Source organism: Chiloscyllium plagiosum, unplaced genomic scaffold, assembly GCF_037043375.1.
Source record: "Chiloscyllium plagiosum isolate Xiang-an unplaced genomic scaffold, Cpla_swu_hap1 HiC_scaffold_22, whole genome shotgun sequence".
Taxonomy (NCBI): Eukaryota; Metazoa; Chordata; class Chondrichthyes; order Orectolobiformes; family Hemiscylliidae; genus Chiloscyllium; species Chiloscyllium plagiosum.
This window is the reverse complement of record NW_028270160.1, coordinates 56436027-56451465: the sequence shown is the minus strand read 5'-3', so window position 1 is coordinate 56451465 and position 15439 is coordinate 56436027. Positions and strand designations below refer to the sequence as shown.

At 42.5% G+C, this 15439-nt stretch overlaps 1 protein-coding gene across 26 annotated transcripts in view; it reads left to right on the top strand.

The window, feature by feature from the left end:
- The window catches only part of ank3b (ankyrin 3b), a 754625-nt gene extending 740598 nt beyond the window's left edge, over nt 1-14027 (top strand). For 23 of the 26 annotated variants that reach the window (XM_087999088.1, XM_087999086.1, XM_087999102.1 and 20 more), the window contains 4 exons: nt 664-747; nt 897-1028; nt 3565-3663; nt 12587-14027. In XM_087999088.1, coding sequence (XP_087855214.1) covers nt 664-747; nt 897-1028; nt 3565-3633 — 285 coding nt within the window. In that variant the 3' untranslated portion in view covers nt 3634-3663; nt 12587-14027. The remainder of the gene's footprint in view (nt 1-663; nt 748-896; nt 1029-3564; nt 3664-12586) is intronic. The other 3 variants (XM_087999083.1, XM_087999101.1, XM_087999100.1) reach the window with 3 other exon arrangements.
- The last annotated feature ends 1412 nt before the right edge of the window (nt 14028-15439 follow it).

Sequence of the window (15439 nt, the reverse complement as noted above, 5' to 3'; positions counted from 1 at the left end):
ACTGCCTCAGGCGACTGTCTGTGTGGAGTTTGCACATTCTCCCCGTGTCTGCGTGGATTTCCTCCAGGTGCTGCACTTTCCTCCCACAATCCAAAGACGTGCAGGTCAGGTGAATTGGCCATGCTAAATTGCCCATAGTGTGAGGTGCATTAGTCAGGGGTAAATATAGGGTAGGGGAATGGGTCTGGGTGGGTTACTCTTCGGAAGTTGACGTGGACTTGTTGGACCGAAGTTTAGATTAGAGTGGTGCTGGAAAAGCACAGCCGGTCAGGCAGCATCCGAGGTGCAGGAAAATTGACGTTTCAGGCAAAGGCCCTTCATCAGGAATCAGGTTTCCTGCTCCTCGGATGCTGCCTGAACTGCTGTGCTTTTCCAGCACCACTATAATCTATACTCTGGTTTCCAGCATCTACAGTCTTCACTTTTGCCTTGTTGGATTGAAGGGCCTGTTTCCATACTGTAGGGAATCTAATCTAATCTAATCACATCAGGCCTATCCTTTACAGTTGATAAACCCAGGTCTACGAGAGCTGCATTAAAACCAATGAATAAGCCCACTCCTGATCAGACTGTCAGGGGACAGGGATTGTCGTGGCTCTGCCAAGCTGAATGCTTTGTTATTCCCTATTGTTAAAAGGACGCCTTCATTTTCACATCCTTTAGGGAGAGGACGCAAAGAAAGTTCCTGGAGAGATGGTTACACAAGAGCGGTTCGTCGATGACGATGGAAATGTGGTCACCAGAAAAGTAATGCTGGCCAGCTTTTATCTGCTTCTTAATAAAAAAAACATTTTCCTCATTGAATTAACCTTGTGCACGGTTTGGCTCTTAAACCACCGAGCACAGTTCTTTCCTTTAACCTTTTGAATTCCTTTCAATCCCGTCCCTACCTTTAGGTAACCCGGACAGTGGTGAGTCGACTCGTTCTGTCTCCTGACAGGGAGCATGAGGATGATGATCTGCACGGGCTAGGCCGAGGTGCAGAGGATGGTGCTGACTACTTTGGAAGTGGTGTCATGGGAACGGAGGTTTGCAGATGTTTTGGAAAAAAAAGAATAATGGCAGAATTAACGATTAGCTGGTAAATTAACAATGAGAAATCCATGTTGGAGACAGAATTGGGGCTTGGGTGGTAGTTCCCCTCTCACCCTCACCTCCCGCCATGAGTTAGAAACCATTCTGTCAGGACCGAAGGGCACTTTTAATTTGGGAAGGGGTTAAAAATGTTAAGAAACACAAAGGCTCGATTTTAAAATTGTCCTTATTCAGATCAACCTCTGAGCGAAAAATATTCACATTTCTCAGACAATTACTGATCCAAGAAAATGATCAGGTCATCGTTCCTGAGCCACGTAAACCCACTTCTCTGCTTTTTCCACGTGGCCCTGCAATTTTTGACAGGTTTGTTACCTTCGTCCTAAGCAAGTGTTTGGAACCAAAGCAGCGAGCCGTCCGATCAATTGGAAGTCGAAGGGCAGAATGGCCTACTCCTGCACCTATTGTCTATTGAAATCGGGTCATTATTCTATATGTTGCAGCACTGTCTTTGGTAAATAAGTCACACAAGCAATGGAATAACAAACTTCCGTCTTGTGGGAAAAAAACAGGAACTTGAAGCTGTCTACTTTGATTTCCTGGATTAAAGATTCTTAACCAATTTGTATTGCTCAACTGGTTAGAGTTGCCGAATTTTTTAGTTGCGGAGGAATTCTTTTTTCTCTGAGGCTAATTGAATCAGTGGAATTCTTTACCGCAGAGTGCTGTTGAGGCGAGGTTGTGAAATAAATTTGAAGCTGAGATAGACAGATCTTTAATCAGTGAAGGAGTCAAGGGCTATGGGGAAAAGGCAGGCAAATGTAATTGAGGCTTATCAGATCAACCATGACTCATTGAACGGTCCAGCAAACTCAGTGGGCTGAATGGCTCTACGTCTACTTCTGTGTATTATAGTCTTAACCAGCTAGTGTTGCTCATTCCTTTAGTTAACTGGTTAAGGTTGCTGAACCTCTCGATTATTTTGCCGATTCTCTTATTTACTGGTGGGTGTTAAGTTACTTGTGAACCTGCAAGTTAACTGGTGAATGTTTTATAATCTGTGAGTGACCCCATTAGAGTTTCTGAAGCCCTTAGTTAACCAGATAGTGTTACTGTTACTCGTACTTAGCTGAGTAATGTTGCTGAACTGGATCATTCAGGTTTTGTTAATAGTTTAACTCGATAGTGTTTGACTTGTATTTTGAAGACGAGATTGGTGCATTTTCTTCATTGCTGACATTTGGACAAAACGTAATTCTGGTTAGTGCCATTCTTAAATTTTGCTTGGAGAATGTTATTCCCACGTCTATTCCCATGCCTTACATTTTTGTATAATATTCATTCATGCAGAAAATTAGTTTGGAGGAGTCTGGATAAGGGTAGTATTATTACTAATGGTGGCTCAATGGTTAGCACAGCTGCCTCACAGCGCCAGGAACCAGGGTTCAATTCTACCCTTGCGTGACTGTCTGTGTGGAGTTTGCACATTCTCTCTCTGCCTGCGTGGGTATCCACCAGGTGCTCCGGTTTCCTCCCACAGCCCAAAGATGTGCAGGTCAGGTGGATTGGCCACAGGAAGTTGCCCATAGTGTCCAGGGGTGTGCAGGCTAGGTGGGTTAACCAAGGGAATACAGGTTTACGGGGATAGGGGTAGGTCTGGCTGGGGTGCTCTTCGGAGGGTTGGTATGGACCTGATGGACCAAATGGCCTGCTTCCGCCCATTAGGGATTCTATGATTCTATTTTGGGAATTGATCCTGTTAGTACCTTGCAGCTGATTGTTAATTCTGATTTTCAACCTGGTTGGAGTGAGCTGTTTGCTGAGGCGTGTGCTGAGACTAAAATTGCTTCATGTAATGAAGGGCATCAGCTCACTTCATCTTGTGACCTACCTGCTTCCACTGCACAAATCAAACCTTACAAAGTGTGCCTGGCTTCAGCTTAAAATCTCCAGCTTTGTTACGCTTTGCACCTGAGCTTGTCGAGATTTTTGTAATTACTGTTCGGTTGATTCCCAGCACCACGATGGAACTGCTACCCATCTGATCCGAATGTGGAGTTTCTGCCTGTATCCCTTGTTATTCCTCAAGCGGTTGGGAATTTGCTGATGGCTGCTTGGGGTGCTGTTAGTCGATTCTTCTTTATACAAGCTGACAAGCCACCTACTCACGTTTGTGTGGAGCCCCCTCTTATTCGTAATAACATCTGAATTTTAACATTTCAGGAATAATATGAGTCTGATTATTACTGATGCTTTGAATCAGATTTCCTGGTGTGATGATTGTTCTAACACTCTAGCACTGAACTTTCTCATTAATGACTTCTCTTGCAGGACTTTCCCTTGCCACCGGCTGGTTTGTGGGGAATAAAGTATGGCATTTATTTTTAAAATAGCCTTTTACTGATTTCGCTCTGATGTCTTAATGCTTTAAGGCAGTGGTTTCTTGTGAAAGTGCAATGTGATTATCCTACCTCTTGAGGCTGTTTCTTACTCTATAAATCATCCACTTTTTTTCTTTTTTTTTCTCAGCAGGTTGAAGGATATAAAGTTATCAGAGTGAAAAAGGAGACTAGACAGGTTGATAAGAAGACTCATTAATGGTCAGACAAGATGCAAGAAAGGGTACAGGTACAGTAATCCCTCGCAAAGAGCGGTGTGACAGTGCCACCTACTGTTTGAATTTTGTATATAGCAGACAAGAAAGCAAATGCAGTTACTGACTTCCAAGTTGCAATGAAGTGGAATTGAACAACATGGTTCATTGCAGAGAGGTGACTCTCAAATAGCCAGTTCTGCTTTTCACTGAATGATGATGGTACAGAAGAGCTCTTGTCCATACTGGATCTCTATTAGACCCACTCAGTTTGTCCCACTCCCTTGTCCATTTCAATAATCCTGGAAAGTTATGAAAAGTTCCATCAAATCTCATCTCAACCTGCTTCTGTCTGAGATCACCCTGTGCATGTGAATACAAAATATAAAGCAGATTTTCTTTTTAAAATCACTTTGTTTTATTTTTGGCTCTTCTACAATGTATGTTTTCATTTGTTTTTAGCATTTTTAAAGTGTTTTTATGATTTTTAACACCACTTTGAACTGCCACTACACACGCTCCTGGTCAGGGTGTTAGCAATTGCAGCCTCATCTATAATTCAGGTCACAAGGCTGAGCACTGGCAGAAGCTGTGAACGATTTTAAAACATTGCGTAAAGTTTAACAGTAAAGCAAAGGTTTTTGGGGAAAAGAATGATTAAGATTGAAGTCCAGTTCTTTTACTAATCTTATTCTAACCACTTCATTAGAGGTAATCTAATAATCACAACAAAAGCCTTCAGAAATGAGATAATGAGAATCCAGAGAAAGTATATTCCTGTCAGGGTGAAAGGAAAAGGAGAAAGTGAGGACTGCAGATGCTGGAGATCAGAGCTGAAAATGTGTTGCTGGAAAAGCGCAACAGGTCAGGCAGCATCTAAGGAACCTGGAGAAGGGCTTATGCCCGAAACGTCGATTCTCCTGCTCCTGGGATGCTGCCCGACCTGCTGCGCTTTTCCAGCAACACATTTTCAGCTCAGGGTGAAAGGAAAGGAATGCTGGATGACTAAAGCAATTGAGGGTTTGGTTAGGAAAAAGGAAGCATATGTCAGGTACAGGCAGGATAGATCGAGTGAATCTTTAGAAGAATATAAAGGAAGTGGGAGTATACTTAAGAGGGAAATCAGGAGGGCAAAAAGGGGACATGAGATAGCTTTGGCAAATAGAATTAAGGAGAATCCAAAGGGATTTTACAGATACATTAAGGACAAAAGGGTAACTAGGGAGAGAATAGGGCCCCTCAAAGATCAGCAAGGCGGCCTTTGTGTGGAGCCACAGAAAATGGGGGAGATACTAAATGAGTATTTTGATTAGATTAGATTCCCTACAGTGTGGAAACAGGCCCTTCGGCCCAACTAGTCCACACTGACCCTCCGAAGAGCAAACCACCCAGACCCATTCCCCTACATTTACCCCTTCACCTAACACTACGGGCAATTTAGCATGGCCAATTCACTTAACCTGCACATTTTTGGACTGTGGGAAGAAACCGGAGCACCCGGAGGAAACCCACGCAGACATGGGGAGAATGTGCAAACTCCAAACAGGCAGTTGCCTGAGGCAGGAATTGAACCCAGATCTCTGGCGCTGTGAGGCAGCAGTGCCACCCCATCAGTATTTCCTGTGGAAAAGGATATGGAAGATATAGAAAGTAGAGAAATAGATGGTGACATCTTGCAAAATGTCCAGATTACAGAGGAGGAAGTGCTGGATGTCTTGAAACGCATAAAAGTGGATAAGTCCCCAGGATCTGATCAGGTGTACCCTAGAACTCAGTGGGAAGCTAGAGAAGTGATTGCTGGGCCTCTTGCTGAGATATTTGTATCATAAATAGTCACAGGTGAGGTGCCGGAAGACTGGAGGTTGGCAAACGTGGTGCCACTGTTTAAGAAGGGCGGTAAGGTCAAACCAGGAAACTATAGACCGGTGAGCCTGATGTTGATGGTGGGCAAGTTGTTGGAGGGAATCCTAAGGGACAGGATGTACATGTATTTGGAAAGGCAAGGACTGATTAGGGATAGTCAACATGGCTTTGTGCATGGGAAATCATGTCTCACAAACTTGATTGAGTTTTTTGAGGAAGTAATAAAGAGGATTGATGAGGGCAGAGTGGTAGATGTGAATTATATGGACTTCAGTAAGGCGTTCGACAAGTTCCCCATGGGAGACTGATTAGTAAGGTTAGATCTCACGGAATACAGGGAGAACTAGCCATTTGGATACAGAACTGGCTCAAAGGTAGAAGACAGAGGGTAGTGGTGGAGGGTTGTTTTTCAGACTGGAGGCCTGTGACCAGTGGAGTGCCACAAGGATCGGTGCTGCGTCATCTACATTTTGTCATTTACATAAATGATTTGGATGTGAGCATAAGAGGTACAGTTAGTATGTTTACAGATGACACCAAAATTGGAGGTGTAGTGGACAGTGAAGAGGGTTACCTCAGATTACAACAGGATCTTGACCAGATGGGCCAATGGGCTGAGAAGTGGCAGATGGAGTTCAATTCAGATAAATGCTGCATTTTAGGAAAGCAAATCTTAGCAGGACTTATACACTTAATGGTAAGGTCCCAGGGAGTGTTGCTGAACAAAGAGACCTTGGAGGTTCATAGCTCCTTGAAAGTGGAGTCACAGGTAGATAGGATAGTGAAGAAGGCATTTGGTATGCTTTCCTTTATTGGTCAGAGTATTGAGTACAGGAGTTGAGAGGTCATGTTGCGGCTGTACAGGACATTGGTTAGGCCAGTGTTGGAATATTGCGTGCAATTCTGGTCTCCTTCCTATCGGAAAGATGTTGTGAAACTTGAAAGAGTTCAGAAAAGATTTACAAGGATGTTGCCAGGGTTGGAGGATTTGAGCTATAGGGAGAGGCTGAACAGGCTGGGGTTGTTTTCCCTGGAGCATCGGAGGCTGAGGGGTGACCTTATAGAGGTTTACAAAATTATGAGGGGCATGGATAGGATAAATACACAAAGTCTTTTCTCTGGGGTCGGGAAGTCCAAAACTAGAGAGCATAGGTTTAGGGTGGGAGGGGAAAGATATAAAAGAGACCTACGGGGCAACGTTTTCATTCAGAGAGTGATACGTGTATGGAATGAGCTGTCAGAGGAAGTGGTGGAGGCTGGTACAATTGCAACATTTAAGAGGCATTTGGATGAGTATATGAATAGGAAGGGTTTGGAGGGCTATGGGCCGGGTGCTAGCAGGTGGGACTAGATTGGGTTGGGATATCTGGCCGGCATGGACCGGTTGGACCGAAGGGTCTGTTTCCATGCTGTACATCTTATGACTATGACTTTGGGAAAAAGAACTTTGGAACTGGCTGAATTATGGGGATGAAGAGCATAATGCTGTTGAATGAGAACATATTGATTCCTTATAGCAGTAGCTTACAAATTTATCCAGGCTAGGAATTGTCAGTTAGAATTACATTAAAATTACAACACAGGTCATACAGTACGGCTTCACCAGTCTATCTTGGTGTTTGTCCCCCACATGCAGTTATACTAATCCCATGTGTCTACAGTTTTCCCACATCTCAACATCCTTTTGTCACAAAGTCATACAGCATGGGAACAGACCCTTTTGTCCAGCCAGTCCAAGCTGACCATAATCGCAAACTAAACCATTCCCACCTTCCCTGGCTTGGCCCCTATCCCTCCAAACATAGCTTATTCATGAACTTATCCAAATGTCTTTTAAACATTGTCACTGTACCCCAAATCCACCATTTCCTCTGGAAGTTCATTTCACACACACAAACCATTGGGTTAAAAAAAAGCCCCCTTTTGTCTTTTTTAAATCTTTGTCCCCATTTTTAAAATGTTAAAAATATGCCCTCTAATCTTGAAACTCTCCACCCGAGGGAAAAGACACCTCCCATTCATATCTATATTCGTCATGATTTTATAAACCTCTATAAAGTCATCCTCAACCTTCTGCTCTCCGGTGAAAAAAGTCCCTGTTCATCCAGCCTCTCCTTATAACTCAAACCCTCCTTTTCCTTCTGTCATAAACTCCAGGTCAATGTTTAATAGCCAATGTTTAAAACCTTCCTGTCATTCTCCATCCAAAATCTCCTGTGTTTAATATTATAACGGTGCATTATTGTTCTGATTTGCTCAACTACTGGAACCAGTCTGTTTCAATCTGTTTCAATGGCTCTTTCCCATCCCTTGATAATATCAAACATTATCAAATGACCCCTTTGTCTCCTCCCCATCTCCCCACCCCACCCTATCCCTGTAGCCCTGAATTTCTCATGGCCAATCCACCTGACCTGCACATCTTTGGACTGTGGGAGGAAACCAGAGCACCCGGAGGAAACCCCATGCAGACATAGGGAGAATGTGCAAAACCTACACAGACAGTCACCCTGAGGCTAGAATCAAACCCAGGTCCCTGGTGCTGTGAGACAGCAACGCTGACCACTGAGCCATTGTAGACAATATGCGTACGAAATTACCCAATGGACCTGATTTTCAGATCCAGGTTGATAGAAAGCGCAGACCAGGTTACCAGACTTAACAAGGATTACTGTTTGTTACAACTGTCTAGACTGTAACCACAGGAAACAGTTATAAACCATCAGCATATAAAACTCCCCTTACACACTCACGTGTACATCACCTACACAGAGACAAAACATACACAGGGACACACAGTTAGGGAAGTGTTGATACTGGGTGGGGGAAAACTGGTTAGGCAGTCCGTTGATTCCTTTTCATAAGCTGCTGAGATGATCCTTATGAGTCTTATTTTGGTCAGAATGTTGCTTTTCAGTTTTCTTCCATAGAATCTTTGGATACTTGCACAGGGTTTGCGAGAGACCCAGAGTGACTGGACCAATCGTAAAAGGTCTCTGACATATCAGTTCAAAGTCATAGTTTACAGCAATTGTTGAACTGGTCTTCCTCAGATTTAAAATGGAATTTGACTGCAGAGAACAGTGAGATAGACTCCCTGCTGGTGGAAATCAAAGCACATCTCTGTATCTTGTTCCCAACCCAAGATTGTTCCCAAATCTTGTTCATTTGTTCATCTGAAAACCAATCACACGGTGGTTGGCAGGGGGCAAAGATTTTTGCCTTCAATGTCTGGTTACTAGTCCATAGACTGTTAGAGAGAGACTTCAGTATATATTGGAGTCATTGTTGATCTCATGTAAAAGTTGAACCCCTATTTCTGGCCAAATAATCTGTAATTTTCCATATATCTCGTGTAAAGGTCGACCCTCGTCCCTCAAAGATCACAGATCAGTGTTTATGAGTTAGCGTGCTGGCTGTTGTGTTCTGCTCCAGGTTTTCAGAATTGCCATAATTCAATTTTTGTTTTGTTTTTTATTTGTTAAGAGATCAGTTGGGCTTCTGCTAATGATATGGTCTGAATTTTGATGGGCATGAATTCCAGCCCCTCCATGTGACAGTCGACCTCATAATTTTAACCTTAAAAAGTAGTCAAAAACATTTGACTATTACTCCCATATGTCCGGTATTCAAGAGGAGTTTCCAGTTCTGTGTTCAGCAGTATAAGTGACCTTTATTCAGAGTTCTTTTACCACACGTGTGGGAGAGGGCAGAGACCCCTCCAAATCCGGCTTTCACGTGGGGCCCAGTTGCCTCTTAAACATGGCTCATATCAGACCACTCAGTGACACTCTTTCCAAATAGAGGATATTGATACATACCATGTTACAACGGTTATATATAACATATATAACATCAGAGCTTGCCACATCCCCTGTGACCTACACATCCAAATCTGTGAATACATTATCGATGATGGACAACTTCATGGTCAACCTTAGATTCCCCATGACCTCATGATGTTTACCAGACATTGTTATCATCAGACCATTTTTTTTTTAGAATTAGAATCCCTAGTGTGTGGAAACAGGCCCTTAGGCCCAACAAGTCCACACTGACCCTCCGAAGAGTATCCCACCCAAACCCATTCCCCTACATTTACCCCTGACTCATGCACCTAACCTATACATCCCTGAGAACTGTGGGCATTTTAGCACTGCAAATTCACCTAACCTGCGCATTTTTGCATTGTGGGAGGAAACCGGAGCACCCGGAGGAAACCGGAGCACCCGGAGGAAACTCCACACAGACAGTCGCCTGGGGCTGTAATTAAACCCAGGTCCCAGGTGCTGTGAGGCAGCAGTGCTAACCACTGAGCCACCAGCCTTGGAATCTTACAACGTACCCCATTAATTCCAATGTTAACCCTTTCTCAGACGTTTGCCAGACTTGCTTGTCTCTAAGGACTGTTCAATTTCTGTTATTCATTGCATTCATTGCTATCCTTATCAAATTCTGTTATTCATCTTATATTTCCTATTACCCAAATCACAAGAGATACAAAAAGATGCTAATTCCTACTAATTGCTATAAAATTCATAAGATCAGTTTTAATATAGGGTTAGGTATGTATAAAGTTATATGGTTCCACCTGATGTGTACAGCTTCTTTCCACCTGACAGAATGTCAAACAAACATGGCCCCTCTATCCTGCAGCTGCAGTTATAACTCCTTCTATTTATGTACTGTCTGTAAGTGTGTTTTAAACAGGAGATTGATCCTAAGGTGGCATTAACGGTCTCTACTCCAAATATTTCTACAATAACCATTTTACGTAACGAGACAACATCAGTTCGCATTCCGTTAATAAGACTGAAACTCAGTCACTTTTCCAGGTCAAGAACCTTATCTGAATTCCTCAACTTTTTCACAATGTCTTTGTTTCCTCCCCTCCCCCCTCCAGTCCTTGGACATCAGAATATTTATTTAGGTTGGGAAGCTACCATTGTTTATTTTCTCGAATTCAAGATGGTGCCCTTTAGAGGTCTCTGCTTACCCATTTGTCACTCAGTCCCTCTGATCCTCTCCACTGTCTATAGCCCTTTGTTTTAGAAGAATTCAACCAGATCTCTTCACGATCGGTGTCAATTGCATTTCTTAATTTCTCAGTACTCAGCCACCTAAAAGAGTCTATGTTAACGTGGGATTATACTTTTCTTTTCATTCTTGCTAAACTACAAACTTTGGACTGTCTATTCCCAAACAAATCCAAAAGATGTGCAGACCAGGTAAATTGGCCATGTTAAATTGCCCATAGTGTTAGGTGTATTAGTCAGGGGTAAATATAGGGTAATGGAATGGATCTGGGTGGGTTATTCTTCAGAGGGTCGGTATGGACTTGTTGGGCCGAAAGGCCTGTTTCCATACTGTAGGGAATCTAATCTCATCTGTTATCAGGCTGCCTCTTACATATATCTACTGCTCTGAATTTGCACAAAACTCCTTGCACGGTGGCTCAGTGGTTAGCACTGCTGCCTCACAGTGCCAGGGACCCAGGTTCGATTCCAACTTTGGGTGAGTGACTGTGTGGAGTTTGCATATTCCCCCCGCGTCTGCGTGGGTTTTCTCCGCGTGCTCTGGTTTCCTCCCACAATCCAAAGATGTGCAGGTCAGGTGAATTGGCCATGCTAAATTGCCCATAGTGTTAAGTGCATTAGTCAGAGGGAAATGAGTCTGGCTGGGTTACTCTTTGGAGAGTCGGTGTGGACTTGTTGGGCCGAAGGGCCTGTTTCCACACTGTAGGGAATCTAATCTAATGTAATCTCTTGGCATAGACACAATATTCAAATCACAAGAGATACCAAAAGATGCTAATTCCAACTAATTGCTATAAAATTCACAAGGTCAGTTTTATTATAGGGTTAGTTATGTATAAAGTTATATGGTTACACCTAATGAATGCAGTTTCTGCCCCACCTGACCTTGGAATGTCAAACAAACATTGCCCCTCTGTCTTGTAGCTGCAATTATAACTCCCTTTTTTTTTCTAACCACCTTGATTTGAGGTAGGGACCCACCCATCAAACCTTGCCATTCTGCTTTTCACCAACCCAAAGACTTTTTTTTAGCCAAAAGTACCACGTCACATTTTGTGATATTGGAATCCATCTGCCACATTTGTAGCCGTTAATCCAACCGTATCACTGTTACCTTGCAGTTTCTTTCGTGCATCCATTACCTCGACTGCTCCCTGACTTGAGTAACCTCTGTAAAAATGGACACCATTCCCTGTGGAACGAGATTCAAGTAAAAGTGAGGAAGTTGCCAGTCTAAAGACAAATTATGGACGTGGATGATAAAGATTGTTGAAAGGGATACCCTCCTTCGGAATAAAATGTGTGATAATACTATCTGCTAAAAACATGCCTCTTTTATGGCCAGTGGTTGAAAATTCAGTGTATTACACTTTGTAATTTGGCTTCAGGAGGACTGCATTTAATTGACTCCCGATTTTAGATGTTTAGGCTCAGTGGTCACATTCTCACTCATAAGTCATGTGGTCTTGCTCCAGTCCGGAGACTTGCAGACACAATCCACACTGACGCGCCAGCGCAGTACTGAAGGAATGATGCACTGATTGAAAGACCACTTTCAGATGAGACATTAAATTGAGATGTGCCCTTTAACCTAGACTATTCTGGGGAGGAGCACGAGAGTCCCCACCAGTGTCCTCAGCCAATATTTATCCTTCAGCCATACAATATGAGGTGTTTGTCAGAAACCAAGAGTAGAAATTGCAGAAGAAACTCAGCAGGTCTGGCAGCATCGTCACAAAAAGAAACAGAGTTAACATTTCCAGTACTTAGAGTTCTGGACTTGAAACGTTAACTCTATTAACTCTATTCCTCCCTCCACAGATGCTGCCAGACCTGCTGAGTTTCTCCAGCAATTTCTGTTTTTGCTTCACATTTCCAGCACCCATAGTTCTTTGTTTGATTTTTCCGTTGTTTGACAGACCTCACTCTGGGCACATTTCCTGCATTGAACAGCGTCCATCCTACAAAAGCACTGAGCAGGCGTTAGAATGCTTTGTGGGCCATCCCATATGCAGGAGATCTGATGTAAATGCAAGTGTCTGTTTTGTTTTTTTTACAGAGAAGCATTTTACTACTGCCAGTGTTCAGAAAGGAAATGGCTGGAGCAGAGGATGAGCGGACTGCAGATGAAGTGTGTGCCTGCTGCTTTCACACATTAAAGCATGGTTTAGATACAAGAGGATATTTTAATTTAGCATGAGCAACTTTAAAACCGCATGGGAAATCACTTGCATTCGTTGATCTGAAGAGGGTGTGATTGGCGCTCCATGGGCACTTGACGCACACCATCGGTACGGGCAACTCTTCAAACTGAGCCGAGGAGTTTTTTTCTTTCAATTTAGCGCCTTTGATACATTTCCTGTGACTGAGGATGTTCACAGCAGATCACAACACATTGAGGTTCCAGCAAGGAGTGTACAAATCACTTATTACACACAGCATCTAGCCTTATAATTTTCTTGAACCCATGGTTTCAGGGTATTAAACAAACCTACTTGCTTATTTAAAAAAAAAAGAAAAAAAAAAGAAAAAAATCATCAATGGTTTTGCTGTACATAAAGAACTCTGTAAAAACAAATAAAAATAATTCTGATCAGGTGGCATTTCTGGAAGCAATGCAAACACACTAACAGCACCTCAACTGTTTTAGTGTCTGATTCACGCTTTAGAAGTTGATTCCACTTACTTAAAATGTTTTGAGTGTGAATCCACGATTTCTTGTACAATTAATAGAAAAGGTATAATCTTTGTATATGCAAAAACACTGGCTTCATTTTAACTGAGATAGCTTTCTTTCAGACTACACTGCACAGTTCAAAATGATTTTCAAAAACATGGGGGAAAACAATGTGTAATTCTACTGAGACAAAAGTATTCTTAAAAACCAAAACATCAATATTCCAATGCATGTGTCCCTCATTTTAATTAAACTTTCTTTTCTCCTGCAGTTTTCAGCCATGGTGTTGGAATTTAACACAAGATTTATCACACGTTTCCCTTTCATTTTTCTTGCTTCTTTTTTAAAAATAATGAAACAATCTTAAAAGATGCCATACATAATGCAAAGGGGAAGTGTTTCAAGTACTTGCTTCTAGAAGGGTTTATTGCTTGCAATTCAGTACTTGAACTAATTCTCATGCAGGCACAGTATTGACCAACCAAGTTGGGACAATGAGAACGTACACGCTTGTAGACTGGCAACACGGTGTAAAATTATTACTGTATCATGTGTATTGGCGATAAGATGTAGAAGTCTTTCCATAAGCCGATCGTCTGTAATCTTTTTTAGCAGTGTAATAATAGGTTGTTAAGGCCTGCTGTGGTTAAAAGGGCGGTCTACCTTTGAATTTGGTGAATTACTCTCCTTTGTTGATTATATTCATATGAAAACATTAAGCAGTCACTGAAGATAGCTCTTATAACTATGTATGAAAACAACAAAACTCCACTGAATGATCCAGTTGATTATTCAAGCAAAAATAAATTGTGTTCAATCACTAGTATTTGTGCATTTTGTTCAGAAAATCTGATTCCAGTATTAAATTGCAGCTGTACCCTCATCCCCAATGCTCATTTGATGATGCCTTCCAAACCTGTGACCTTTACCATCCAGAAGGACAAGAGCAGCAGATACACAGGAACACCCCTCTTCCTGCAAGTTCCCCTCCGAGCCACACAGCACCATGACTTGGAAGCTAATTGACTGTTTCTGCCTTGCCACTGAGTAATAACCCTGGAAGGCCCAACCTAACAGCATCCCGTGGACTGCAGTGGTTCAAGAAGGCAACTCAAGGCCAGCTTCTGCGAGGTGATTACGGATGAGCAATAATGCCAAAGCCCAGGCAGCAATGTTCATATCTCTTGAAAAATTTGTTTTATTCAAATCTTTACCATCTCTTGTTCTTGTCAAGATGACTTCAGCTTGACAGTCACTGTGGCCAGATTCTGAATTATGCGTCCTTTGCCAGGCCATCACAGATAACCATGCAGTTAAGATAACGGAGTGTACCATCTGTGGTTTCAGTCTGGGATTTTCAACCCCCTACCACTCAGGAGTCCAACATCCCAGTGTTGACAGCACAGTAAGATTCTATTCAGGACCAACTTTTCTCTTGCACTGCTGCACATCTTAAATAAAATATCCTTCAGTTCTACAAATTTGATTCTGGCATTTAAATACTTGAACTTCATAATTATTACAAGTAACCGTTATAATAGCTTTTCCATTCCTATCAATAGCTTTAGTGTACAGGAGACCATTTCGTTAAATAGAGGCACAGTGAACTAATCTACATGGTCTGAGCAAGAAACAAACCACAATTTTCTGAACTGTGTTTTCATGTTCTCAGAAACAAATATTTCTCAACAGATCTATCTTCATCTGTGTTAGGGATATAGTCAGAAGAGGTGAAATATAGGAACTTTCTAATGAAGGATTACTGTCATTAAAATATAAAACTCCCTCTCTACAAAATCTAAAAAGGTATGTCAGTAATCAGGAGTGATTTAATATGTACAATTAAATGTGTTATATATTCCTGTATTCAATAGGAAATTTGGGAAGCATGATGGCTGAGTGGTTAGCACTGCTGCCTCACAGCACCAGGGACCCAGGTTTGGTTCCACCCTCAGGGTGACTATCTCTGTTGTTTGCACACTTTCCTTGCGTCTGTGTGGGTTTCCTCTGGGTGCTCCAGTTTCCTTCCACAGTCCAAAGATGTGCAGGTAAGGTGGATTTGCCATGCTAAATTCTCCTGTAGTGTCCAGAGAGGCTGGGTGGGTTAACTATGGTAAATGTGGGGTTCCAGATGCTCATCAGAGGGCCCGTGCAGACTTGATGAGCCAAATGGCCTCGAACTGCCCTGTGGGGTTTCTAAAAACTCTGTCTGAATCACCCATTACTCCTGCCTGT